The 25,778-nt window shown below is 40.5% G+C and overlaps 1 protein-coding gene across 1 annotated transcript in view; it reads left to right on the forward strand.

Moving 5' to 3' along the window:
• Positions 1-25,778, forward strand: part of EEA1 (early endosome antigen 1) — a 643,459-nt gene that overhangs the window by 209,275 nt on the left and 408,406 nt on the right. Inside the window, exon 14 of the mRNA XM_053719231.1 lies at positions 14,964-15,167. Coding sequence (XP_053575206.1) covers positions 14,964-15,167 — 204 coding nt within the window. The remainder of the gene's footprint in view (positions 1-14,963; positions 15,168-25,778) is intronic.

Below are 25,778 nucleotides of genomic sequence, written 5' to 3' on the forward strand. Positions count from 1 at the left end.
GGGAAGGGAGTAATATTATTTCCTCTCAGATAAGTGTATGATGCATGATTTATGTACCGCTGCTTCTAGTTGTCTGTATGTTTAACAGCACCCCCGGGTTCCTTATGTTTATTTATGTCAGGGACTGTTAGGAGAGTGCGGTTTCTGTTTGGCGCCATTTCTATGGGGCTGGAGAAATGTCTCACGGTTGCGGAGTGAAGCGCAGTTAGTGATGTCATTTTACACACGGGGTAATGTAGTTTCATTCCAGTCTAGTAAAAAGAAATATGGTTTAGTTTTTTTTTGTTACAGGAGCTTCTCATTTTGAGGAGTTTTTCGGCGGAGTGAAGCACTTCACGCCATGCCGTTTTGTGGGCCCAGCCCCTTTTTTCTCGGAAGCGGAGCAGTGCCATTTTTAGACCTTACCGGGTTTCTGGGGACTCTGCTTTGTTTTCCGGACTGGGAATGTTTGGCAAAGATCCCTATCTCAAGTTGTAAGCGCTGTAGTGGTTGACTGCAGCAACTATAGACAGCACATAAACGACTGCCCGTGTTTCAATAAGAGTTGACATTAGGTCCCAGTAGGGATCATATGGTCTGATAACTCGGTTTAATAAAATTGTGTTTTATTATCAGAATTAATGTATTTGAATCATTGAAAAGGTGTATTGGCTCTGGAGGTACAATCTGTTTTGTTGTACATCTGTCCTTCATTATTACTTTAAATCTTTAAAGAGATAAAGATTTTCTTTGAGAGTCTTGCGCAACTATGAATTAGTTTTTTTTTTCTGTACTTCTGTACTAGAAAATGCTATTAAATGTACAGATTAGTTTGAACTTCATGTCTCCCAGGATGATGCTGTTTAATTCACTGCCACAGCTTTCTCCTTTTATATCCCAAGCCTCTATGGCGTCACATACAGTGCCCTGCGGTTCCTCTCAATCTCCTGGAGGAGTGTATTTGCATACAGAAATTGCAAGCTCAAGTATCTTCTGCGGTATCTGTGGCTTGGTCTGTTTTCCTTTCCTACAGGGAATAGGCAAGAGGACATTTAAAATCTCAGATTAGAGGGTTTCTGCTCCACATGCTGCTACACAGGTTTGTCTTCTTTTAAGTTAATGAGGAGGATTCACCAGTAGTTTCTGAGGCTGAAATCTCAGATCTGCACAGTTTAATTTCTCCAACATAGGTGTGTCCGGTCCACGGCGTCATCCTTACTTGTGGGATATTCTCTTCCCCAACAGGAAATGGCAAAGAGCCCAGCAAAGCTGGTCACATGATCCCTCCTAGGCTCCGCCTACCCCAGTCATTCTCTTTGCCGTTGCACAGGCAACATCTCCACGGAGATGGCTAAGAGTTTTTTGGTGTTTAAATGTAGTTTTTATTCTTCAATCAAGAGTTTGTTATTTTAAAATAGTGCTGGTATGTACTATTTACTCTGAAACAGAAAAGAGATGAAGATTTCTGTTTGTAAGAGGAAAATGATTTTAGCAACCGTTACTAAAATCAATGGCTGTTTCCACACAGGACTGTTGAGATGAATTAACTTCAGTTGGGGGAAACAGTGGGCAGACTTTTGCTGCTTGAGGTATGACACATTTCTAACAAGACTTGGTAATGCTGGAAGCTGTCATTTTCCCTATGGGAACCGGTAAGCCATTTTCTTAGTTTAGTATAAGAATAAAGGGCTTCACAAGGGCTTTAAAGACTGGTAGACATTTTTCTGGGCTAAAACGATTACTTTATAAGTATATTTAGTGGATTATAACTATAAATAGTTCTTTTAATCTTGGGGATGTATTAAAAAAACGGCAGGCACTGTATTGGACACCTTTTTCACTGGGGGCCTTTTCTAGTCATAGGCAGAGCCTCATTTTCACGCCACTAATGCGCAGTTGTTTTTGGAAAGCAAGGCATGCAGATGCATGTGTGAGGAGCTAAGAACCACTGAAAAAGCTTATTGAAGGCGTCATTTGGTATCGTATTCCCCTCTGGGCTTGGTTGGGTCTCAGCAAAGCAGATACCAGGGACTGTATAGGGGTTAAATGTAAAAGACACTGTGGTGAAATTTTGGTGAATTTTGAACAATTCCTTCATACTTTTTCACATATTCAGTAATAAAGTGTGTTCAGTTTAAAATTTAAAGTGACAGTAACGGTTTTATTTTAAAACGTTTTTTGTGCTTTGTTATCAAGTTTATGCCTGTTAACATGTCTGAACCATCAGATAGACGATGTTCTGTATGTTTGGAAGCCAAGGTTCCTCCCCATTTAAATATATGTGATGAATGTGACATAGTGTCCAAACAAAGTAGGGACAATGATGCCACTGATAATGATGTTGCCCAAAATGATTCCTCAAGCGAGGGGAGTAAGCATGGTACTGCATCATCCCCTTCTGTGTCTACACCAGTCTTGCCCACACAAGAGGCCCCTAGTACATCTAGTGCGCCAATCCTTCTTACTATGCAACAATTAACGGCTGTAATGGATAATTCTATTAAAAACATTTTGTCCAAAATGCCCACTTATCAGAGAAAGCGCGATTGCTCTGTTTTAGATACTGAAGAGCATGAGGACGCTGATGATAATGGTTCTGACATACCCTCACACCAATCTGAAGGGGCCAGGAGGGAGGTTTTGTCTGAGGGAGAAATTTCAGATTCAGGAAAAATTTCTCAACAAGCTGAACCTGATGTTATTACTTTTAAATTTAAATTAGAACATCTCCGCGCTCTGCTTAAGGAGGTGTTATCTACTCTGGATGATTGTGACAATTTGGTCATTCCAGAGAAGTTATGTAAGATGGACAAGTTCCTAGAGGTCCCGGTGCCCCCCCGATGCTTTTCCTATACCCAAGCGGGTGGCGGACATTGTAAATAAGGAATGGGAAAGGCCCGGCATACCTTTTGTTCCTCCCCCTATATTAAAAAAATTATTTCCTATGGTCGACCCCAGAAAGGACTTATGGCAGACAGTCCCCAAGGTCGAGGGGGCGGTTTCTACTCTGAAAGCACAACTATCTTCTATAGGGATAGTAGTGCGTTTGTTTAAAGATCCTATGGATAAAAAATTAGAGGGTTTGCTTAAAAAGATGTTTGTTCAACAAGGTTACCTTCTACAACCAATTTCATGCATTGTTCCTGTCACTACAGCAGCGTGTTTCTGGTTCGAAGAACTAGAAAAGTCGCTCAATAAAGACTCTTCGTATGAGGAGGTTATGGACAGAGTTCAAGCACTTAAATTGGCTAACTCTTTTATCTTAGACGCCACTTTGCAATTAGCTAGATTAGCGGCGAAAAATTCAGGTTTTGCTATTGTGGCGCGCAGAGCGCTTTGGCTAAAGTCTTGGTCAGCGGATGTGTCCTCCAAGAACAAATTGCTTAACATCCCTTTCAAAGGTAAAACGCTGTTTGGCCCTGACTTGAAAGAGATTATTTCAGACATCACTGGGGGAAAGGGCCACGCCCTTCCTCAGGATAGGTCTTTTAAGGCTAAAAATAAGCCAAATTTTCGTCCCTTTCGCAGAAACGGACCAGCCTCAAATTCTACACCCTCTAAGCAAGAGGGTAATAGTTCTCAAACCAAACCAGCCTGGAGACCGATGCAAGGCTGGAACAAGGGTAAGCAGGCCAAGAAACCTGCCACTGCTACTAAAACAGCATGAAGTGTTGGCCCCTGATCCGGGACTGAATCTGGTGGGGGGCAGACTCTCTCTCTTTGCTCAGGCTTGGGCAAGAGATGTTCAGGATCCTTGGGCGCTAGAAATAGTTTCTCAAGGTTATCTCCTGGAATTCAAGGAACTACCCCCAAGGGGGAGGTTCCACAGGTCTCAATTGTCTTCAAACCAAATAAAAAGACAGGCATTCTTACATTGTGTAGAAGACCTGTTAAGAATGGGAGTGATTCATCCTGTTCCATTAGGAGAACAAGGGATGGGGTTTTACTCCAATCTGTTCATAGTTCCCAAAAAAGAAGGAACATTCAGACCAATTTTAGATCTCAAGATTCTAAACAAATTTCTCAGGGTTCCATCGTTCAAGATGGAAACCATTCGAACAATTCTTCCTACCATCCAGGAAGGTCAATTCATGACCACGGTGGATTTAAAGGATGCGTATCTACATATTCCTATCCACAAGGAACATCATCGGTTCCTAAGGTTCGCCTTTCTGGACAAGCATTACCAGTTTGTGGCACTTCCGTTCGGATTAGCCACTGCTCCAAGGATTTTCACAAAGGTACTAGGGTCCCTTCTAGCGGTGCTAAGACCAAGGGGCATTGCAGTAGTACCTTACTTGGACGACATACTGATTCAAGCGTCGTCTCTTTCAAAAGCAAAGGCTCATACGGACATTGTCCTAGCCTTTCTCAGATCTCACGGGTGGAAAGTGAACATAGAAAAAAGTTCTCTGTCCCCGTCAACAAGAGTTCCCTTCTTGGGAACAATAATAGACTCCTTAGAAATGAAGATTTTTCTGACAGAGGCCAGAAAATCAAAACTTCTAAGCTCTTGTCAAGTACTTCATTCTGTTCTTCTTCCTTCCATAGCGCAGTGCATGGAAGTAATAGGTTTGATGGTTGCGGCAATGGACATAGTTCCTTTTGCACGAATTCATCTAAGACCATTACAACTGTGCATGCTCAGACAGTGGAATGGGGATTATACAGACTTGTCTCCGACGATCCAAGTAGATCAAAGAACCAGAGATTCACTCCGTTGGTGGCTGAACCTGGACAACCTGTCACAGGGAATGAGCTTCCGCAGACCAGAGTGGGTCATTGTCACGACCGACGCCAGTCTGGTGGGCTGGGGCGCGGTCTGGGAACCCCTGAAAGCTCAGGGTCTATGGTCTCGGGAAGAATCTCTTCTCCCGATAAACATTCTGGAACTGCGAGCGATATTCAATGCTCTCAAAGCTTGGCCTCAACTAGCAAAGGCCAAATTCATAAGGTTTCAATCAGACAACATGACGACTGTTGCATATATCAACCATCAGGGGGGAACAAGGAGTTCCCTGGCGATGGAGGAAGTGACCAAAATAATTCAATGGGCGGAGAATCACTCCTGCCACTTGTCTGCAATCCACATCCCAGGAGTGGAAAATTGGGAAGCGGATTTTCTGAGTCGTCAGACTTTCCATCCGGGGGAGTGGGAACTCCATCCGGAAATCTTTGCCCAAATAACTCAATTATGGGGCATTCCAGACATGGACCTGATGGCGTCTCGTCAGAACTTCAAGGTTCCTTGCCAGATCCAGGGATCCCAGGGCGACTCTAGTAGATGCACTGATAGCGCCTTGGACCTTCAACCTAGCTTATGTATTCCCACCGTTCCCTCTCATTCCCAGACTGGTAGCCAGGATCAATCAGGAGAGGGCTTCGGTGATCTTGATAGCTCCTGCGTGGCCACGCAGAACTTGGTATGCAGACCTGGTGAATATGTCATCGGCTCCACCATGGAAGCTACCTTTGAGACAGGACCTTCTTGTTCAAGGTCCATTCGAACATCCGAATCTGGCTTCACTCCAACTGACTGCTTGGAGATTGAACGCTTGATTTTATCAAAGCGTGGGTTTTCAGATTCTGTCATTGATACTCTTGTTCAGGCTAGAAAGCCTGTAACTAGGAAAATTTACCATAAAATATGGAAAAAATATATTTGTTGGTGTGAATCTAAAGGATTCCCATGGAACAAGATAAAAATTCCTAAGATTCTATCCTTTCTACAGGAGGGTTTGGAGAAAGGATTATCTGCAAGTTCTTTGAAGGGACAGATTTCTGCTTTATCTGTTTTACTTCACAAAAAACTGGCGGCTGTGCCAGATGTTCAAGCTTTTGTTCAGGCTCTGGTTAGAATCAAGCCTGTTTACAAACCTTTGACTCCTCCTTGGAGTCTCAATTTAGTTCTTTCAGTTCTTCAAGGGGTTCCGTTTGAACCCTTACATTCCGTAGATATTAAGTTACTATCTTGGAAAGTTTTGTTTTTGGTTGCAATTTCTTCTGCTAGAAGAGTTTCAGAGTTATCTGCTCTGCAGTGTTCTCCTCCTTATCTGGTGTTCCATGCAGATAAGGTGGTTTTGCGTACTAAACCTGGTTTTCTTCCGAAAGTTGTTTCTAACAAAAACATTAACCAGGAGATAGTTGTGCCTTCTTTGTGTCCGAATCCAGTTTCAAAGAAGGAACGTTTGTTACACAATTTGGATGTAGTTCGTGCTCTAAAATTCTATTTAGAGGCTACAAAGGATTTCAGACAAACATCTTCTTTGTTTGTTGTTTATTTTGGTAAAAGGAGAGGTCAAAAAGCAACTTCTACCTCTCTCTCTTTTTGGCTTAAAAGCATCATCCGATTGGCTTATGAGACTGCCGGACGGCAGCCTCCTGAAAGAATCACAGCTCACTCCACTAGGGCTGTGGCTTCCACATGGGCCTTCAAGAACGAGGCTTCTGTTGATCAGATATGTAAGGCAGCGACTTGGTCTTCACTGCACACTTTTACCAAATTTTACAAATTTGATACTTTTGCTTCTTCTGAGGCTATTTTTGGGAGAAAGGTTTTGCAAGCCGTGGTGCCTTCCATCTAGGTGACCTGATTTGCTCCCTCCCATCATCCGTGTCCTAAAGCTTTGGTATTGGTTCCCACAAGTAAGGATGACGCCGTGGACCGGACACACCTATGTTGCAGAAAACAGAATTTATGCTTACCTGATAAATTACTTTCTCCAACGGTGTGTCCGGTCCACGGCCCGCCCTGGTTTTTTTAATCAGGTCTGATGAATTATTTTCTCTAACTACAGTCACCACGGTATCATATGATTTCTCCTATGCATATTCCTCCTTTACGTCGGTCGAATGACTGGGGTAGGCGGAGCCTAGGAGGGATCATGTGACCAGCTTTGCTGGGCTCTTTGCCATTTCCTGTTGGGGAAGAGAATATCCCACAAGTAAGGATGGCGCCGTGGACCGGACACACCGTTGGAGAAAGTAATTTATCAGGTAAGCATAAATTCTGTTTCCTTCATCTGTTACTGAAGTGGTATCCTTCAGTAGGTTGCTTCAAAACCTCTTATATTGTCAGGAGGTCTTAGCTGACTGGACAACACCGATTCCCTATCGTCATTCCTTCTGAGTTTTGTGAACTTTATCAGTTCTATATTTTTCTTTCCTTTGTGGAAGGGTTCTAGACGTGCTGTGAGATGTTCACAGGAATGTTTATAGAGAATCTGGGGACATTTCTCCCTGTCTCACGTCTCAAGTCCCGTTGTAGCTGTCTCTCTTGAAATGCATAGTGGCCTTAGTAGAAGGGAACTTTCTACTTTTGTTTAGAGATCTGGGATCTCTGTGGAGATAATCTAGCTTTCTTTCTGACATAGATAAGAAGCTGGAGGTTTTATTGTTCATTTAGAGCAACATCCGTTTTTTTTCTAGACTTGACGGTACCAGGCTCCAGGCATTGTGGCTGAAGCTTCGTCAGTTGAGTAGCCTATCTGTGACGAGGTACAGCTTTAGACCCCTTTTGTTCTGCAGTTTCAATATTTATTTTCCTACAAATCCACGTTTCTGGCGTTTCCTTTCAAGGATGAGATTTTGTGTAGTGGTTTGATCCACCGCACCTGAGGCCGGAGGTTGTGGGTTTGAACCCAGGTGCAGCTCCTGCTTTTTCATCCTAGAATGTCAAGAGAGTAGGACTATAGGAAAGTTTCCATATTTCTCTTCCTGCAGGGTCAGTCATGACCTTTTTTTGGAGTACAATTTAAGATTGCTCCTGAGGGCAGTTTTTCTCGTTCCAGTGTGTCTGCAATACAGGTGTGACAAGAGACATCCCTTGAACTGGATTCAGGATCTTTCTCGCTGGAGAGTGATAGTTCCGTTCCAGTTTGGAAACAGAGTTTTAGGCACTTGCCTCACATATCTCGGTAGTATTGTTCTCCTTTTCTAGAGGCCCGGTTCAGAATGAACAGAGGACCTGAAGAATTTATTCAAGTCTGAGTCCCTTCATCCTAGACAGTCTTAGGTCTTTGAGTTCTTCAAGGCAATATATTTCAGGTGTCTTCCTTCCTTTGAGGAAATTCTATTTTAAGAGATCTTGTCCAATCTTCTTTCCCTGGTTGGGGAAATGAATCTGGAAAAGAGTTCTTTAGTTTCTTATCTAGGGATGATTATTTTGGGTCTACCGCTTCCATTCCCTAATTGCTTCTGTTCCTTTCTGATTTCAGAAGCTATGTGGGGCCGGGTCTGGTTAATACCTGAACAAGAGTCCGCTTGGGACCTCCAGGTGGGGTAGGTTATTTTCTTGCTAGATTCTATATCTAGAAACTTTCCTTTTTCTCTCTCTGCTGTGTCTGTCCGTCCAACAGCAAGCTCTGGTGGTCCAGTACATAGCTTGTCCATCTTGCAACGAGTAGGTTTGGAGTTTGGATCTAGCTGCAATTCTTTTACCTTCACTTTCAGTTATTCACGGTAGGAGGGTATTGGTGTGACGTTTATCATGGACATCGTTCCCTTTGCTAATTTCCATAGGATGGAGAGCTTTCGGATCTGTCTCAGTGGATAGATCTACATCAGTTGTCGAAAGACTTCCCCCAAGATGGTTTCGGGTGTATCTGTATCAAGGCACGGGTTCTAAGGACATTCCTGGGTTATGTGTCTTCGGACATCATCCTGCTGGGCTGGGAAACAGTATGGGTCTGTTTAAGGCGCAGGGCTTAGGATTAGTGTCTGCTCTCCTATTTAACTTCTTGGAGTTGAGAGCGATTTTAATGTGCTGATGACTCTTTGATTCCAGTCGGCTAAGTCTCCTTAATGGTTTTCATTTACCACCCTAGAGGAACTCAGAGTTCCTTTGCCATGTAGGAGGTGACTTGGATGTTTGAGGGCGGATGCTCACAATTACTTCTTTCTACCTTCCACTTTCCTGGAGCGGATGCTTCATCTGGTAGTGTTTTCCGCCCTGGCCACTCTGATAGATGTTCTGACGATTCTTTGGGAATTCAGGTTGATATTCCTGTTCTCTCTGTTTGCTCTCTCCCACGAGGCATCGCTCGTATCTATCTGGAGAGAGCATCAGTGATTCTTATAGTTACTGCGTGGCCTCGCAGGATCTGGTATGCAGATCTAGTAGAGATGTTGTCCCTACCTCTGTGGAGACTTCTTCTTAGGGAGGATCTTCTGCTTTAGGGGTTCTTCCTTCATCTGACTTTCACTTCTCTGAAGCTGACTGCTTGGAGATTAAACGCTTGATTTTAGCCAGGCCTGTTTTTTCAGGGTTGGTTATTGAGTCCTTTTATAAATGGCGTAAATATCTTATTGGTGTGTAGCTAAAAGATTTTCCTGTAGGTAGGTCAGGATTCAAGGATTGTCTTCTCCAGGAATGCCTTGATAAAGGGTTATCTGTCAGTACCCTTTGGGGTCAGATCTCTGCTCTTTTCATTTTTCTACTCAAGTGTCTGGCGGACGTGCCAGATGTGCTATCCTTTTTTTCAGGCTCTGGTCAGCATCAGGCCTGTGTTTAAATCAGTTGCTCCCCCTTGAAGTCTTAACTTTGTTCTTAAAGTTTTAGTCAGGCTCCGTTGAGCCTATGCTTTCCATAGATATTAAGGGATTATCTTGGACAGTTTAGTTTTTTTTTACTGATTTTTTTCTTCTGCTCAGAGAGTTTCTGATCTATCAGCTTTGCAGTGTGACTTTCCTTATCTCTTAATTCTTTCGGTTAAGGCAGTTCTCAGTATCAGTTTGGTTTTCTTTCTAGCGATTGTTTCAGACTAGAATGTTAATCAGGAAATTGTTGTTCCTTCTATTTGTCCTAACCCTTCTTCTCATATGGAAGGGTTGCTACACAACTTACTCGTTGTGCGTGCCCTAAAGTTTTATTCGCAGACTTTTTGGCAGGCTTCTACCTTGTTTGTTTGCCTTTCTGGGGGATGTAAAGATCAGAAAGCTTTTGCTTCTTCTCTGTCTCTCTGGCTGAGAAGTGTTATTCTTTTGGCATATGAGTCTGCTGGACAGCATCCCCTTGAGAGATCTACAGCTCATTTCTCCAGGGCGGTGTCTTCTGTTTGGGCCTTCAAGAATGAGGCCCCTGTGGAGCTGATTTGTAAGACTGCGACTTGGTCTTCTTTGCTCTCTTTTTCTAAATTATATAAATTATTTTTGCCTCGGTTGAGGTTTTCTTGGGAGAGGTTCTGCAAACAGTGGTGCCTTCTGTTTAGGTTACCTGTCTTGTCCCTCCCTAATCATCTGTGTCCTCTAGCTTGGGTATTGATTCCCAACAGTAATTGATGATCCTGTGGACTCACTGTGTCATTAGAAAGAAAACAAAATCCACGGCCCACCCTGTTAATTCAGACAGTTTTCTTTGTTATTTAAACCTCAGGCACCTCTGCACCTTGTGTTATTTCCTTTCTCTCCTTTCCTTCGGTCGAATGACTGGGGATTGTGGGTAGGGAAGTGATACTTAACAGCTTTGCTGTGGTGCTCTTTGCCTCCTCCTACTGGCCAGGAGTGGTATTCCCAACAGTAATTGATGATCCCGTGGACTCACTGTTTCAAGAAATAAATACATTTATCAGGTAAACATAAATGTTGTTTTATTGGTACAGACCTTTCCATTACCATTACTAATTTCCTTAAATGTGAGAGGTTTCTCCATTTTTAGTTAAAGGGACATTAAACACTTTGAGATGGTAATATAAAATGATAAATCGTGTATATGTAAAGAAAACTCTGCAATATACTTTCATTATTTTTTTGTCCCCCTTTCCTGTAAATCCATTCTGAAATTGTGAGCTTTTCTCAGTTCCTGTTAGAAATGGAAGTGCAGAACATGGTTGTATTCCACACAGCTATTGGCTGCACACTCTAGTGACCTATTTATAACTGTCCCTAATTGGCCACAGCAGAGAAGGTAACCTAAGTTACAACATAGCAGCTCTCATTGTTTTATAGACACTAAAACTTTACACTTATTTTGCCAATATTTAAACAACTAATGAAACTTTGAAAAATAAATCTACATGTTATTCCCAGACTAATCTTTTCTTTGAATGCTTTATTCTATCTAGCATTTATTTAGTGTTTAATGTCCCTTTAATAGAAAGCCCAGATTAATAAAGGTTTTAGAAAGAGATTCATTTGCAGTAGAAATATATATGATTGATAAAACTATCAATCGGAAGGCGCACCAAAATGACACATGTAGCAGAAATAAAAATATATCAAAATACACCAATAAATTGAATACTATAATGCCCTTAAAGGAATAGTCTAATCAAAATTAAACTTTCATGATTCAGATAGAGCAGTTAATGTTAAGCAACTTTCTAATTTACTCCTATAATCAATTTTTCTTCGTTCTCTTGCTATCTTTATTTGAATATAAGCATAGGAGCCGGCCCATTTTTGGTTTAGTACCTGGGTAGCACTTGCTGATTGGTGGCTACATTTAGGCACCAATCAGAATGTGCTACCCAGCTACTGAACCAAAAATGGTCCGGCTCTTATGCATACATTCATGCTTTTTCAAATAAAGATACCAAGACAACTAAGACAAATTGCTAATAGGAGTAAATTAGAACGTTGCTTAAAATTGCATGCTCTATCTTAATCATTAACGTTTAATTTTGACGCAAAACCCTGGATTTTTCTTTCACGATTCAGATGGAGCATACGATTTTACGCAACTTTCCAATTAATTTCTATGATCTGATTTCTTTGTTCTATTGGTATGCTTTGTTGAAAAGAATACCTAGGTAGACTCGGAAGCAGCAATGGTGGCTGCACTTATATGCCTATTCTCATTGTGTTCAGCGAGCTCCCAGTAATGCATTGATGTTCCTTCCACAAAGAATACCCAGAGAAGAAAGCAAATTTGATAATAGAAGTAAATTGTAAAGTTTTTAAAATTCTATGCTCTATCTGAATCATGAAAGAAAAGATTTGGGTTTTAAATCCCTTTAGTAGAACAATCCTAGTAGAATCTATACTCTATCAGAATCATGAAAGAAAAGATTTGGGTTTCATATACCTTTAGTAGAACAATCCTAGGGCTGCACTCCTGTAATGGTCCTGGTGATCCGAAAAGCTTCAAGACAATAAGAGACAAAAGAGGGGCGCCTCATAAGGTAATAATAATGTCTAAGTAAACCTTGCATATATCGATTAGATCCAGTTCCACTGACGTGTTAAAGAGCACCACTTGTAGTGCGTGTGTAACAGGAATGTCTGAGCGATCCAGCTCACTCTGCCCCGTCAGTGCCGGATCTCGGTTCGAGTTATCAGAGCAGAAACTCAGAGGAGTGGTTGACTTTCCTCCATGAAAGGAGGCCGTGTATCGCCTCAGGAATGGCGAGTGATGTCACCAGATACCTCCGCCTCCATACAGATATATCAGTACGATCTGTATCTCAATCCACAAAATATCGGGCAACAGAAATGGAAGCAGGCCCACCAGGGGTTGATAAAAGAACAAAGGGTATATAGTAAAATCTTATTTACAAAACAATTAGCAATGCCTTTCTCAGCAAATCAATGCTGTTTCATCTGGCTGTAATCAATAGTAAAATAGATCTTCTTCTTATATACCCACATAGTACGAAATAAATCACAACTATTTGGCAATTAAGCTGAACAAGTTGAGATATATAACCAACATCATTATTTATGTATGTGTGTGTGTGTATGTGTGTGTGTGTATATATATATATATAGTGTGTGTGTATGTATATATTATACATGATAGTTTGTATTTGAGCTCAGTGTACAATCTGTCATCATAATGAAAAACATCCTATCAAAATAAAACAAAAGAATTTCTATGGTTTGAAACCAATGGCACACCCTCATAGTAAAGCATCTGTTGCAATAATTGCATGTGCCGCTGTAAAGTACACTCTCAATGTATATAACCTGCATTGGTCCAGCTATTCATGCCTTTTTAATTAGTATTTTTATGTAACGTGTGTAAACCCGTCCCCAGCCAATGCGATAGCGGGTAGCGTTTTTTACTCTGTATTTAAGACCGCCTGTGCTGCGGTAAGGTATGCTATGTTTGTAAAGCAAAATTATTTGTGAATGCTCTTGAAAAAGACGGTATTAACCGTTGGAACGCGTTGAGCTAATAAAACTGCCTTTTATGAAAAAGCTTGTGAGACTATTATTTGACCACATGAGGAGCCGTTTATCCCAATCTGTACTAAGCTGTGGAATATACCCCAGTGAATCAATTGGAACCTTTGGTGAACCTGCACCTCCTTTTACACATGAGGAGCCGTTTATCCCAATCTATACTGTGAGTATCTACACTTTGTATTATGGTGTATGGATACAACATTGCAGTGCTATATCTTTTCACTTTGGAGAAGCTGTGGAGTACATTCCAGTGAATTGTTTGGAACCTTTGGTGAACCTGCGCCTCCTTGTACATATACATATTGATTGAACAGCCCTTGGGAAGGCAGCGGTTCTAACATCCAGAGGGGAGTAAATATCTGTTTTGCGTATATAGTTTTCTTGTTTTAAATATTGTGCTCTACCTGTTAGTTTCAAAATCAAAACAGCTGCTGTTTTAATATGCTTGATGGAAATTGTTTGACTTTGATTTCTCCAGAAAATAGTGTTATGAGGTCAGAGTCGGTACATTTTTACAGACTCCAGCTCCAACTCTTAGAATTGCTTCTGTGTCTGACTTCAACGGCCTGTTTATTTGCTGGAGTCTACAAAACACAATGTTCTTTTAATTGGTTTTGGTGGATTTTTACATCCACTATCCATTGTCTTGACATAACTGATATCACATGTTGCTTAGTTCATGTCTATGGACAATATTTGCGAGTGAGTAAGAACAACTGTCTGAACATGGTATTGCTTTTTTGTGTATCCAATCTGTAATTCATATTTTAAGTTTATTCATTTTTTCTATTCTTTGTTTTGTGAGTAATGGGAAAAAATATATATTTTAAACATTAAACCATTAGGTTAGGGGAGAGGTGGCAACTGTGCCCACATTGGTGATAATTCTCTGTTGACCATGGTACATTTTTACAAATTTTAAGGCATGTTAAGAAAAATTAAAGTTTATTGTTTTTGTTAAGCCATATGTTTAGACAGTTAAAGGTTTATTGCGGATCATAGTATGGATTCATTAGAAATATCATTTTTTAACCCTTTGAGTGCTAAGCACTTTCCCACCTGGGTGCTAAGATTTTTTAAGTTTTTTTTTTTAATTTTTTGAACACATTTGTTTTTAACTTTTTTTCCCAGACCCCCAAGACTTACATTGTTGGAAAGCTTAGGCGATTACCTTTCCAATGGTGGGTCTTGGGGGTCTGTAGCTGCTTAGATGCCTGAGATACAGGCTTCTAAGCAGCATGCCCCCTGCTCCTATACTTAACATTGTTAAGTATAAATAAAGTTGCGCGGTGACGTCATCACATTATTGCGTGTGATGTCACCACACAAAACGGGAAGCCCTGGCAATGCCTGTCTTTCTACAGGCACGATCACCAGGGTAGGAGCGGGTGGGAGCACCCAGATCTCCCTTTAAGGTGGGAGAGTGCTAGTGACGGTTCTGAGCCGTCATTAGCACAAGAGTGGCAAACTCTGTGACGGCTCAAAGCCGTCATTAGCACTCAAAGGGTTAAAGGACCAATACATGCAATAGAATTATAATAAAGAGAATTCAAAGGGACCTACTCTGAATTTTAAATGAGCAGTTGATTTCATAATGGAAGTAATTTGGAAAGTCTCTTAAAACCTAATGCAACTGTATCATGCAAGTTACATTTTTTACTTTAGTGTCCCTTTTAAGCACTACAATTGCACCTGATAAAGCCAAGCAGGATTGTGGTAGGGGCAGAGTGTATCATGCCTGAGTTAGGGAATGCTTTACACATCAGTATTTAACTTTTAAATGTGTACAGTTGAGAACAACGAACTGTTTAAATTTTCACAGGTCACTTATAAGTTACAGCATTTCATTTCCCTTTTAGAATGACCTTGAACAAGTATTACGCCAGATTGGGGATAAGGATCAAAAAATTCAGAATCTTGAGGCCTTATTAGAGAAGAGCAAAAAAAATATATCTCTTCTTGAAAAAGAAAGGGAAGACTTGTATGCCAAAATTCAAGCAGGCGAAGGAGAAACTGCAGTCCTTAACCAGTTACAAGAAAAAAACCACAAACTACAGGAACAGGTAAAGCTATTCTAATTGTTTTGGAAAGTAATACACACAATGTAAATGATCCAAGGGTTTAATTCCAGTAGTCTAGCGACATCCCATAATTTTTGGAATAAACCCGTTTAAGCAAGTAAATAAGCATTACCTAGTCAACAGACTGATACTATGTGATGCTGAAAGGATTTGTCTATTAGATTTTAGGTGAGTTTGACATTCATTTTTCATGTCTTCAACTTGTACATCTTAAAGGGATAGACGGGTCTAAAATGAAATAAGCAACAAGTACTTTTTAGTTTGAAATAGAAGCATTTTTGCAATTTTCTTCCATTGGCAAAAATGCTTCTAGTAAAACAGCAATATAAGCACATATTTTGTGAGGGCCCAGTATTCCAGCACCTCAGCAGTGATTTATATGTGCATATGCCACTGAAAAACAGCAACTTTTACTAAAGGCATTTTTTTTAATGGAAGTATTTTGCAAAAATGATTATATTTAAAATTGAAATGCTCCTATTTACATTCAGTTTTATGATTTCTTTCCTTTTAAAGAGCTACAACTCAAAGTATTTTCACTTTAAACTGGTTACTTTCTTTCCACTTAAAGTTCTATATTCTACTATTTGAATATTTCTATTGATTTTATAGTCAGGTGTTCGCTTAATATCCTTATAAGGTATAATCAGTTGACCTGTTAAAATTCCTGACTACAGGGGTAATTTCTTTCATAAGGTGGTGAGAGTCCACATGATATTACTCCTGGCGGAGGCTAAGATTTCCAAAGCTCCATGGGCATTTAATCCCTCTCACCTGTCTGGTTTTCCAGTCTTGTCTTGGCCTTCACAAGAGGAAGGTAAAGAATTGAGGTGGTCCAGATTCTTTGTTGAGAGTGGTCCTCAGACCGATTTAAGGCTCATTTTCCCCTCAAAGAGCTGATATTGAGAAATAGAGGGGAGATTGGAATATTAGGTAGTGACTCAATTACTCCCAGTGAGGAGTTAGTCACAAGCCTTCCACAGCTGTCGCGAGTACTGGTCTCTTAGCCACCTCCTGTTGGGTTGTAGATATACTCTTTACATATATTCTCTGCTGTGTCGTACACCGCACTTTGTGGACTCTCTACTGGAAGTAGTCTATTACTGCAGCTGGTAACTACAGTAGAGTGGGTGCATCTCTAGGTAAGTGAATAGATACATGCACTCACATAGCCCACAAGCCATTAGCAGGTACATCATAACCAGGGGACACTGTGCCATATAGACATTACCACCATTATACTTTAGACAATATTCATACAGTCTAGCTTTTTATGGGAGATATTTTATTTGTGCCTTAAAATCCTCTTAGCGAAATGTTTTTTATTTTGAAGAACACTTTTATTATTTATTTTTTTTTGCTGATATCCTTATAATTCCCTTACATAGAAATACTTTGGCACATTTTTTTAAATCAAAATTGTATTTCTTCTCAACGCTAGCGCTGTTATGCACATTCAATTTACGCAATAACGTACACCAGCTCTCTGGCTTAGTTTTCTTTACAATGGCATGGAGAGTGCACAAATTCATTTATTACTGTTGCAAATTCAACACCTGGCCAGGAAAGTAAATAATTTATCAGGTAAGCATAAATTCTGTTTTTATTGGCCCCTTTGAACTATCGAGTCACACAACCGACTCTACCTAGCGTGCTCCACTGTTTCTTACTATACTCAGCTCATTGGTTTGTCTTTTTTGGCAGCTCAGAATTTAATCTTTTTCTTGCCTCGCTAATTTGCTCATATTTATTGCTACAGGAAACAAGCAATGTCACAGCACTGGTTAAAAGAAACTCATACAAAGCAGTAGCTAATATATAAGGATTCCCAATCCCTTATAGATAAATAGCACAAAAGACAAAATGTTTTCTAGTAATAGGTTTACTAGAAACAACTACTGCGCTGCTCCAACAAGCAGCTTAATATATGTAGTACCTTAGTAAAATGGCAAAATAAAATAGCACAATAAAGAGCAAATAAATAATATCCAGCAGAATGGCAAAAAAAGAAAAATATTTAATAGAAATCACATAAAGCATTTCATAAAAACATCTCACATATACATACAATAAAATAAGAAGTCAAAAGGTTAAAGAGTCCATAGTGTCATAAGCGAAATGGTTGATTTGCAGAGAAAGCTTCAGAGGTTCAGTTTGCAGAAAGCAGGTCAGTAAAAAGCATAAGAAGCCCAGATAGGAGCACAATAGTTTTGCTGTTGGTTTAAGCAGACAGAGAAAACTCCTTTTACAGGAAGAATAAAGTTTGGTAATATAAGGTGTATTCCTTACACCGGTTATAGGTTGCTGATCCTCAGATTTCCAAGACCGTACTTGCGTGTCTGTGCAAATCACAGGAAAATGTTTACGCTTCTCTGACAGACTCTCCTCACCATGCGATCAAACTACAGAAGCCCAAATGGTCCAAAAAAAGAGCAACGCGTTTCGGCTTTGCACAGCCTTTGTCAAGCTGTGCAAAGCTGAAACGCATTGCTGGTCAGAGAAGCATGAACATTTTCCTGTAAGGTACTACATATATTAAGCTGCCTGTTGGAGCAGCGCAGTAGTTGTTTCTAGTAAACCTATTACTAGAAAACGTTTTTCTTTTGTCATATTTATTGCTATATCTGTCCTTCAGCTTAGGACCCTGATTATTATTTCTACTTATGTCTCTATATTTTGTATATAAGTATCACAACATGCAAAAGATGATTTTCTTCTTTTAATTGAGTGGATTTTTTTTTTTTTTTTTTTTATTGGGTAAATCAAAATGCATTAAAGAATAAATGTACAAACATATACATGTGATATACATAACTCAATCTTGTTCTCATAGTCTATGTTGTAAATTATTTATGGTTCTCATCCTGTAATTAAACTTGTCTGTTTGTCCTTCTTATTTGTATAATACAATACTTGAATGGAAATTCTATCAGACAATTGTTTCTTTCAATAATAGTTCCAATTGGTTTCCAAAACCAATTATAAACAATTTAACATAAAACAATAATACTAAACATAGAAATATAACATAGAACAGACTGTCTGGTTCTGTTTGTTAATATAAGTTATTTTGACTCTTTATTTTTGCTTTTCTTCATAAATGGAAAGAGTCCACAACTGCATTGGTTACTTTTTGGAACTTAGAACCTGGCCACCAGTAGGAGGCAAAGACACCCCAGCCAAAGGCTTAAATACTCCTCCCCCTCATCCCCCAGTCATTCTTTGCCTTTCGTGGCAGAGAAGGGTCAGAAGTATTTGATAGTCTATTATGGAGGGTAGTAATCTTCGGCATGGGACAGGAGTTTTATGTAGTCCTGTCAGTCTCTCAGTGAGAGCATGGGTGAAAGTTAGAGTCCGGAGATGCAGGGAGAGTCTTTCTGCGAAACCATCCTGACTCATATTAACAGCACCACAAGCAATCAGCGTTGACGAGTTTTGCTGCCTGCTTTTTTTCTCTCAAGTCCATGGCAGAGGTGACGCTACTATCTCTCACACTTGAAGGGCCGTGTTCCTTTTCCACGGCGTAGATTCCGGTAAGATAGTTTCATTTTACTTTCATCATGGATGTATTGTAATTTCAACTGTTTATCCGAGAGGGGCTACAACCTTTCGGGGATAACTTTAACGTAGGGTCTCATTGAGGCTCCTTTTTGTTTCTAGGAATCAAGGGTTAATATCTCCTGAGGGGGATTATTGAACAGGGGGGTAGTGTTGCTTCGGCTCACGGCTATTTTGGAACATAAGGCCTAGTGACACGGCCTTTTCGGAAGACTAGCCTATCTATTACTCTCTTTCGGGTGACTCTGTTCTCGTTTTCATTTCCCTTAGTGCTGCCCTTTGGGGCCTTTGGGCTCTAGAGAAATTGCGTGACTTTGTCGCGGCCTAGTACCTAGCTGGGGGGGTGTTGACCTCCGGCTAAGGGTGTTCTCTTCCCTTTGGGCTTGGAATTACGAGTGAGTCCTGTACCTGTTCTCCAGGTTTCCCGGTTCTCTTCCCCTGTGAGGTCTGAATGCTTCAGACGGGGAATCTTGTGTTCCCTAAGGGTGTCGTTCGTTCTAGGACGATTCTGGGTCCCGGGTCTGGAGTTCTTGTCCTGGATCCTTCTTGGATGTCTGAAGACTTATGATCCGATGGACTGGTTCGGGACGACCCAGTTTTTTTCAGGGACTCTATGTTGCGACACAGGGGCTAGCTCATTGGGCTTGCAAGCAGGTAGTCCAGAGTTCTCATCCACCTTTGGGTACTGGTTATAAACTTTAATGCCTGACTTGTCCTTCGCACATAGTGTGCTCATCTATGGGGAGTTTCTTTCTCTGTTGGGACAGCAGTGGTGTCTGGATGATTTTTCATTCGGTCCGTGTTTTGATCATACTATGGCTTCATGTCTTGTCGACATGTACGCTGTTCTTATCTGTGCCTTTCCCCTTGGAGGGGATAGTTTATCTTCCTTATGAGTTGGGGTTTCCTCTCTCTGGAGGGTCCTTGTTCTACCCTGTGTAGGAGGAGGTGGGATCCTTATTTCTGTAAGGGGCAGCATCTGCTGCTCTGTGGGCTCTGTTCCACCTGTGGAAATTGGACTCTCTACGTAGAGACTGTCTAAGAAAGTTGTAACAGGTCTTCCTACGGATCTATTGCACTTTTCTCTGTTCCAGGTCCTAGGGGGTTCTCCTTGTGAGTGCCTTTTTTGGAAGGAGCGGATTGGGTTGGCACCCCGAGCTCTGTTGGGGTGGGTGAGTCCCCCCTTTTTTCTTCCATTCCCTGGGGGCTTGTGGTTGGAGTCTTCTGTCCCCCTGTCTATCAGACATGTCTGTCACTTGGGCTGGTCTGGTGTTGGAGCAGGATCTGAGATCTGTTTCTCTGCTATTTTGTCCCCGGAGCATTCGAGGTACAGTAAACCTTTTTGAGGTTTCTCCTTTCTCCACATTCAAGATTTGTGGGAAGGACTGGCAGCTCTTAGATAGCCTGCAACGTTATCCGCTGGTTAGTGGATACTTGGCAATCTGAAGGATCCTATCTTCAGCTGCTTTCTACTTGCCCTGCAAGTATTTAAGTTTCAGAGTCATGTTTAGATGACTGCAGCGTGCAGTGTTTTTGCTTCAGGTGTTGTTCGTCAGACCTATCTGAGCTTGCTGCATGAGGTTTCGTTCTGAATATTTTGGTGTTCTGAGATACCTTTTTGCGACTTGGGGACCTTCGTCTTCAGTTGCTTTCTAAAGTGCGGTTGCATTGTGTTTGGGGAGGATCCTCTCTCTTTCAGACTCCCGGCCTTATACCGTGGTTTCTGTATTTCTGGGGTCTGGGCATTGCCTCCCCTTGTTTCTATGAGACTGGTTAGGTCTCTGTTAGCCTGACTCGGTTTCTCAGGTTTTTGCTCTGTGTTTTTATTTAGAACTCGTTGTGCCCTTTTTAGGGTTTTTTTCTGGAGTTCCTTATGCTAGCTGGAAGCTAGCTCGGCATACTAAAGCACTGTAGCAAACCGAGGGTTGCAAGTTCAATCCCCGGCGAGGTCTACTCAGCCTTTCCTCCTTTTCGAGGTTGATAAAATGAGCGGCGCCTTGAGTCCCTTAAGGGGAATTAGCTGTGCTTTACAAGTACAATCATGTTTTCTCCAGGCCTTTTTCTTCTTTGTGGAAGAATACTGTAGTTTATTCCCTTTCTTTAGTAAGGGGTGTGTTGTTTGGAGATCGACTGCTGGGGACGTTGTCTCTTGCAGGCTGTTGAGTTCCTGTGGTCTCTAGCAAGGCTGTGGACTATCTGTGGGTCAGTGTCCTTGGACCTTTTCCTTTTTTTCAAGGTTGTTCTCGACTTTGGACGAAGTGGGATTTTGTTGGGTAGGGGTTTTCAGGCCAGGTGCCCTCAGAATGGGCCGCCTCTTGTACCCTCCCGTTTTTGCATTCAGTGTCCTCTATAGCTTCGGTTTTGTTTTCCCCAAAGTAATGAATGCAGCTGTGGACTCTTTCCATTTATAAAGAAAAACTTAAATTATGCTTACCTGATAATTTTTTCTTCTTCAGATGGAAAGAGTCCACAGCTCCCCGCCCGTATTTTTTCTGTGGGGAGTCTGTTATTTTTGTCCTTCTGGCACCTTTTCACCCTGATGTTTCTTCTACTGTTCCTTGTTCCTCAGCAGAATGACTGGGGATTGAGGGAAGTGGGAGGAGTATTTAAGCCTTAGGCTTGGGTGTCTTTGCCTCCTTCTGGTGGCCAGGTTCTAAATTCCCAAAAGTATTGATTGCAGCTGTGGACTCTTTCCATCTGAAGAAAAGAAAATTATCAGGTAAGCATAATTTAAGTTTTTTCTATTCACTCTTATCTCAATTATATGTTTTCTCTTATAGACTATAGTATAATGGATTATATCAGGCTGTCTATCCGAAACCCATCAACGTTTTTGTGAAAGATTCCCAATAAAAAATCATGTCATGGAATAGATCTATTTTCCCAACCTTGAAATAGTGAAATCTTTCCATTAGTAAAGTGATTTCTACCAACTTCCTTCATTCTGCTTCTGTAGGAATATTTGGTGATTTGCACATTCTGGGAATCAGCTGTTTTGCTGAATTAAGTAGAATTTGAAAAAGGTGTCTTAATTTTGCAAGATATGTTAGGCTTCTCGTTTTAATAGTGATATATCTGGTATTAGTTGTAATTGTAGTTGTAGTACTTAATTAATGCTATGTCCCAAAAAGGTTTTATTTTATCACATTACCACCAAATATGAAGGGGATCTCCTCTTGTTCCGCATTCTCTCCAACATCTATCATTCGCTGTTGGGAACATATATTTAATTCTAGCTGTGGTTAAGTACCATTGCATCATAACTTTAATGTTTGTCTCTAGGGCTGGGTTATATAGGAAGAAATTAAAATTTTTGGACCCAAAAAATCGCGATTGCGATTTAATCGCGATTTAAAAAAAATAACTGTTAAACATACATTTCAGTGCTAAGATCTTTCACACAGTGCAGAAAATGTTAATTGTATAGCAGCTGCTTTAAATACCTTTGTTGGGGTCTGTTTGTCAGAAATAAATTAGAACAAAACAAACAGTGACATTTTCAAATTCCCAAGATTCCACTTTAAAGTAAAGGTAAAGTTGCAGCGCTCGGATCATTCATATATGTAGCCTATGCGCTAATATATGAAATCGCTAACTTTTAAAAACAAAAAATTAATTGTAAAATTTATATTTTTTTTAATTATTACTTTTTCTATTGACATCGCCGTCACTCCGCCCTCGATTGACTTCCTGGTCAGTGTTCTATCCCATGTAGAAAGTGGCCTCACCCACGTAGAAAGTGGCCTCACCCACTTTCTACGTAAGCAGCCAGGCTCACTCCCTATTAACTAAGGTGTGCGCTGAAGAAAGGCAAATGACATAGCCTATCCCCTGGATACTCTGACAGGAGTGTACATAAGTGGGAACAGGGGAGAGCACTAAAGGAAGCAAATGCTGTGCAAGGATGGGGTTAATTCTGATTCATAATTACGGAGCCCATTGAGTGCTCCATAGGGTTCTGGTTTCCGATTTCAGGGTTAGGCTTTCCCATTAGCTCAGCCTGTACATGCACCCAGTGATCATGCAGAAAGTTGTCCAAACTTAGAAGCTCTAGTACAGACAGCCATAGTGAGAGGGAAGGGAACGTGCTTGTTCAGGGAGAGATAGACACTCGGCAGCAGGGGGCTACTATATGAGCCCCCTCCTTTATGTCATAGGGGGCGGGGCTAAAAATCACATACACTCGCTGTTTTTATACCATGGCGGTTAATCGAGGTTTAAAACCACAACCGCCAAAAAACGTGCAGCCCTATTTATCTCTAAGGCTTTGGCTGAATGTGCAGATTTAGTTAATGCTTTAAATCTTGCTTTCCAAGATTTTCCAGAGGTCTGTGTTCCTAGTTCTCTCTCCCATCCCCTGACATATTCTGGGATATTAGAATTTCTACCATTCATTATCAATTTATTTAGGGTAGATATAAGTTTTTTTCGTGGTGTGGTTGTTGTGCATATTTGCTGAAAGATTGTGAGGTCACGTGTTAAGTTATTTTTAAATTTGTGCGTGCAAATAAAATCTGGTGATATCTAATCCAGGGTTTTAAATAACTATTATTTCAATGCTCAGTTTGATTCTTTGGCAAAGGTCTGCCTTTGTGGGTTACAAGGTATATGGGAATATAATGTGGGTATTTAATTGGTGTTCCTATTTGAACTCCTGAGCCTGCTGGTTATTCTGTTAAATTAAGTAGAGGTGTAAGTGGGGAATATTTGGTTGTTATTGTAGGTTGTTTGCTACTTAGCTGCTTCCATTCTAACCATGTCTTGTTTACAATTGAATGTAAATTAGGCTCCCTAATTGTGTAGTGTCTGATAGGTGCGTTTCTAACTGTACCCATCTTTTCAAGGAATCCGATGTATAAGTTGGTCACTCTACTACCCTTTGTAGAGATATGCCTTGTTTGTATGCCAGAAGGTCTGGTACTCCCAGTCCTTCATCTGTTATTAATTTATATAGTATCTGTTTAGATATTCTCAGAGGCCTGCGTCTCCAAATGTAATAATTTATACTTTTTTGTAATATGTAAAAGTCCTGTGTGACTGGCAGAGTTTGTAATAAATAAAGTGCTTTGGGTAGAAGAGTCATTTTGACTAACAATCCATGAAAGATATTTCGAAGCCATTCTAAGGTGAGTTGTTGAGAGTATTCCACCAATTTGCGATAAATAAGTTTACGTAATAGTATTGCGTCAGGGGTAATATGTAGGCCTAGATATTTTAGAGATTTTTTTTGGATTTGAAATGGGCTAATTTGCACTATATCACTTATTACTTTAGGAGGGGTGTTGATAGGAAGTCATTCTGAGATTAACAGAGAAGTTAGAAGCTTGGCCATATTGTGTCAGTTTGTCTAGTACCTTGGAGGGACAACAATGGGTCTGTAAGTGTCATTAGGACATCATCTGAGAACATTGCTAATTTGTAGTATTGATCTCTAATTTGTATTCCTTTAATGTGAGGTTTAAGTCTAATTTTAATAGCTAAAGGTTCTAATGATAAGATGAACAGTAAAGGTGATAAGGGACATCCTTGTCTGGACCCATTGCAAATTTCGAATGGTTCAGATAGACATCCATTAACTTTAATTTGAGCTGTTGGGTTTTGGTATAAAGCCATAATTTGTTCAATAAAGCTAGAGAGAGTAGTTTGCAAGAAGGTCCCATCTAAGCGATCAAATGCCTTCTCTGCATCTGTGGACAAACACATGGCTTGTTTTTTCCTAAAAGAAGTGTATTCCAATAAATCTAATACCTTAATGGTGTTATCTTTAGCCTCTTTCTGCGGCACAAACCCAACCTGATCCTGATGGATTTTATGTGGGAGAATGTAGTTCATATGCTTAGCCATGTACAGCCTAAAATTAGCAGGAGTATTATGGGTCTTACCAGGTTTAGGCAAGACAGATACATGCGCTTGCAGCATAATGTCTGGGAAGTGGATTAAAGGACCAGTCAACACAGTAGATTTGCATAATCAACAAATGCAAGATAACAAGACAATAAAGTAACATTTAGTCTGAACTTCAAATGAGTAGTAGATTTTTTTTCTGACAATTTTAAAAGTTATGTCTTTTTCCACTCCCCCTGTACCATGTGACAGCCATCGGCCATTCACAAATGCATACACATACCATGTGACAGAAATCAGCCATTCACAAATGCATACACACTTATTCTTGCACATGCTCAGTAGGAGCTGGTGACTCAAAAAGTTTAAATATAAAAAGACTGTGCACATTTAGATAATGAAAGTAAATTGGAAAGTTGTTTAAAATGGCATGCTCTATCTGAATCATGAAAGTTTAATTTTGATTGAGTGTCCCTTTAATTGTGGGATATTATTAAATAACGCTGTAAGGTGAGGAGCAATCTGATTTATGAACGTTTTGTGGTATAATCCGGTAAAACCGTCTGGGCCTGGCGACTTATTAGGTTTTAGATTTTTTATGGCATCTCTAATTTCCTTCTCTGAAATTGGTTGGGTGTGCTTGTTTTTTAATTCTAAAGGTATAGTTGGAACAGGGATTGCATGTAGGTATTGTTCACATAAATTTATATGTGTCTCCTCATCTCTATCCAGAAGGAGATTGTACAGTTTATGGTAGAACTGTTAAAATAGATTTGCAATATTTGTTTTGTCTTCAGTAGGAAGTCCATTATTATTATTTAGTGAATGCACATAAGTTTTAAAGTTTTTTGTTTTCTTTCTTAAGACACGGTGAGTCCACGGAATCATCAATTACTGTTGTGAATATCACTCCTGGCCAGCAGGAGGAGGCAAAGAGCACCACAGCAAAGCTGCTATATGTCACTTCCCTTCCCACAATCCCCAGTCATTCTCTTTGCCTTCGGTGCAAGAAGGAGGTGAAGTTTTGGTCCATTAATTGGCACAGTGCCTTCATTAGAAGGGAGTTTTTCTGCTATGGCTCAGAGAACTTCGATCCCTATGGAGGGTAGGTGCTCCTTTACAGATCCATGGATAAGAAGCTGGATGTTTAATTGTTCATATAGAGCAATGCCTTGTCTTATTAGACTTGCT

This window comes from Bombina bombina, chromosome 6 (genome assembly GCF_027579735.1).
Source record: "Bombina bombina isolate aBomBom1 chromosome 6, aBomBom1.pri, whole genome shotgun sequence".
Classification (NCBI taxonomy): Eukaryota; Metazoa; Chordata; class Amphibia; order Anura; family Bombinatoridae; genus Bombina; species Bombina bombina.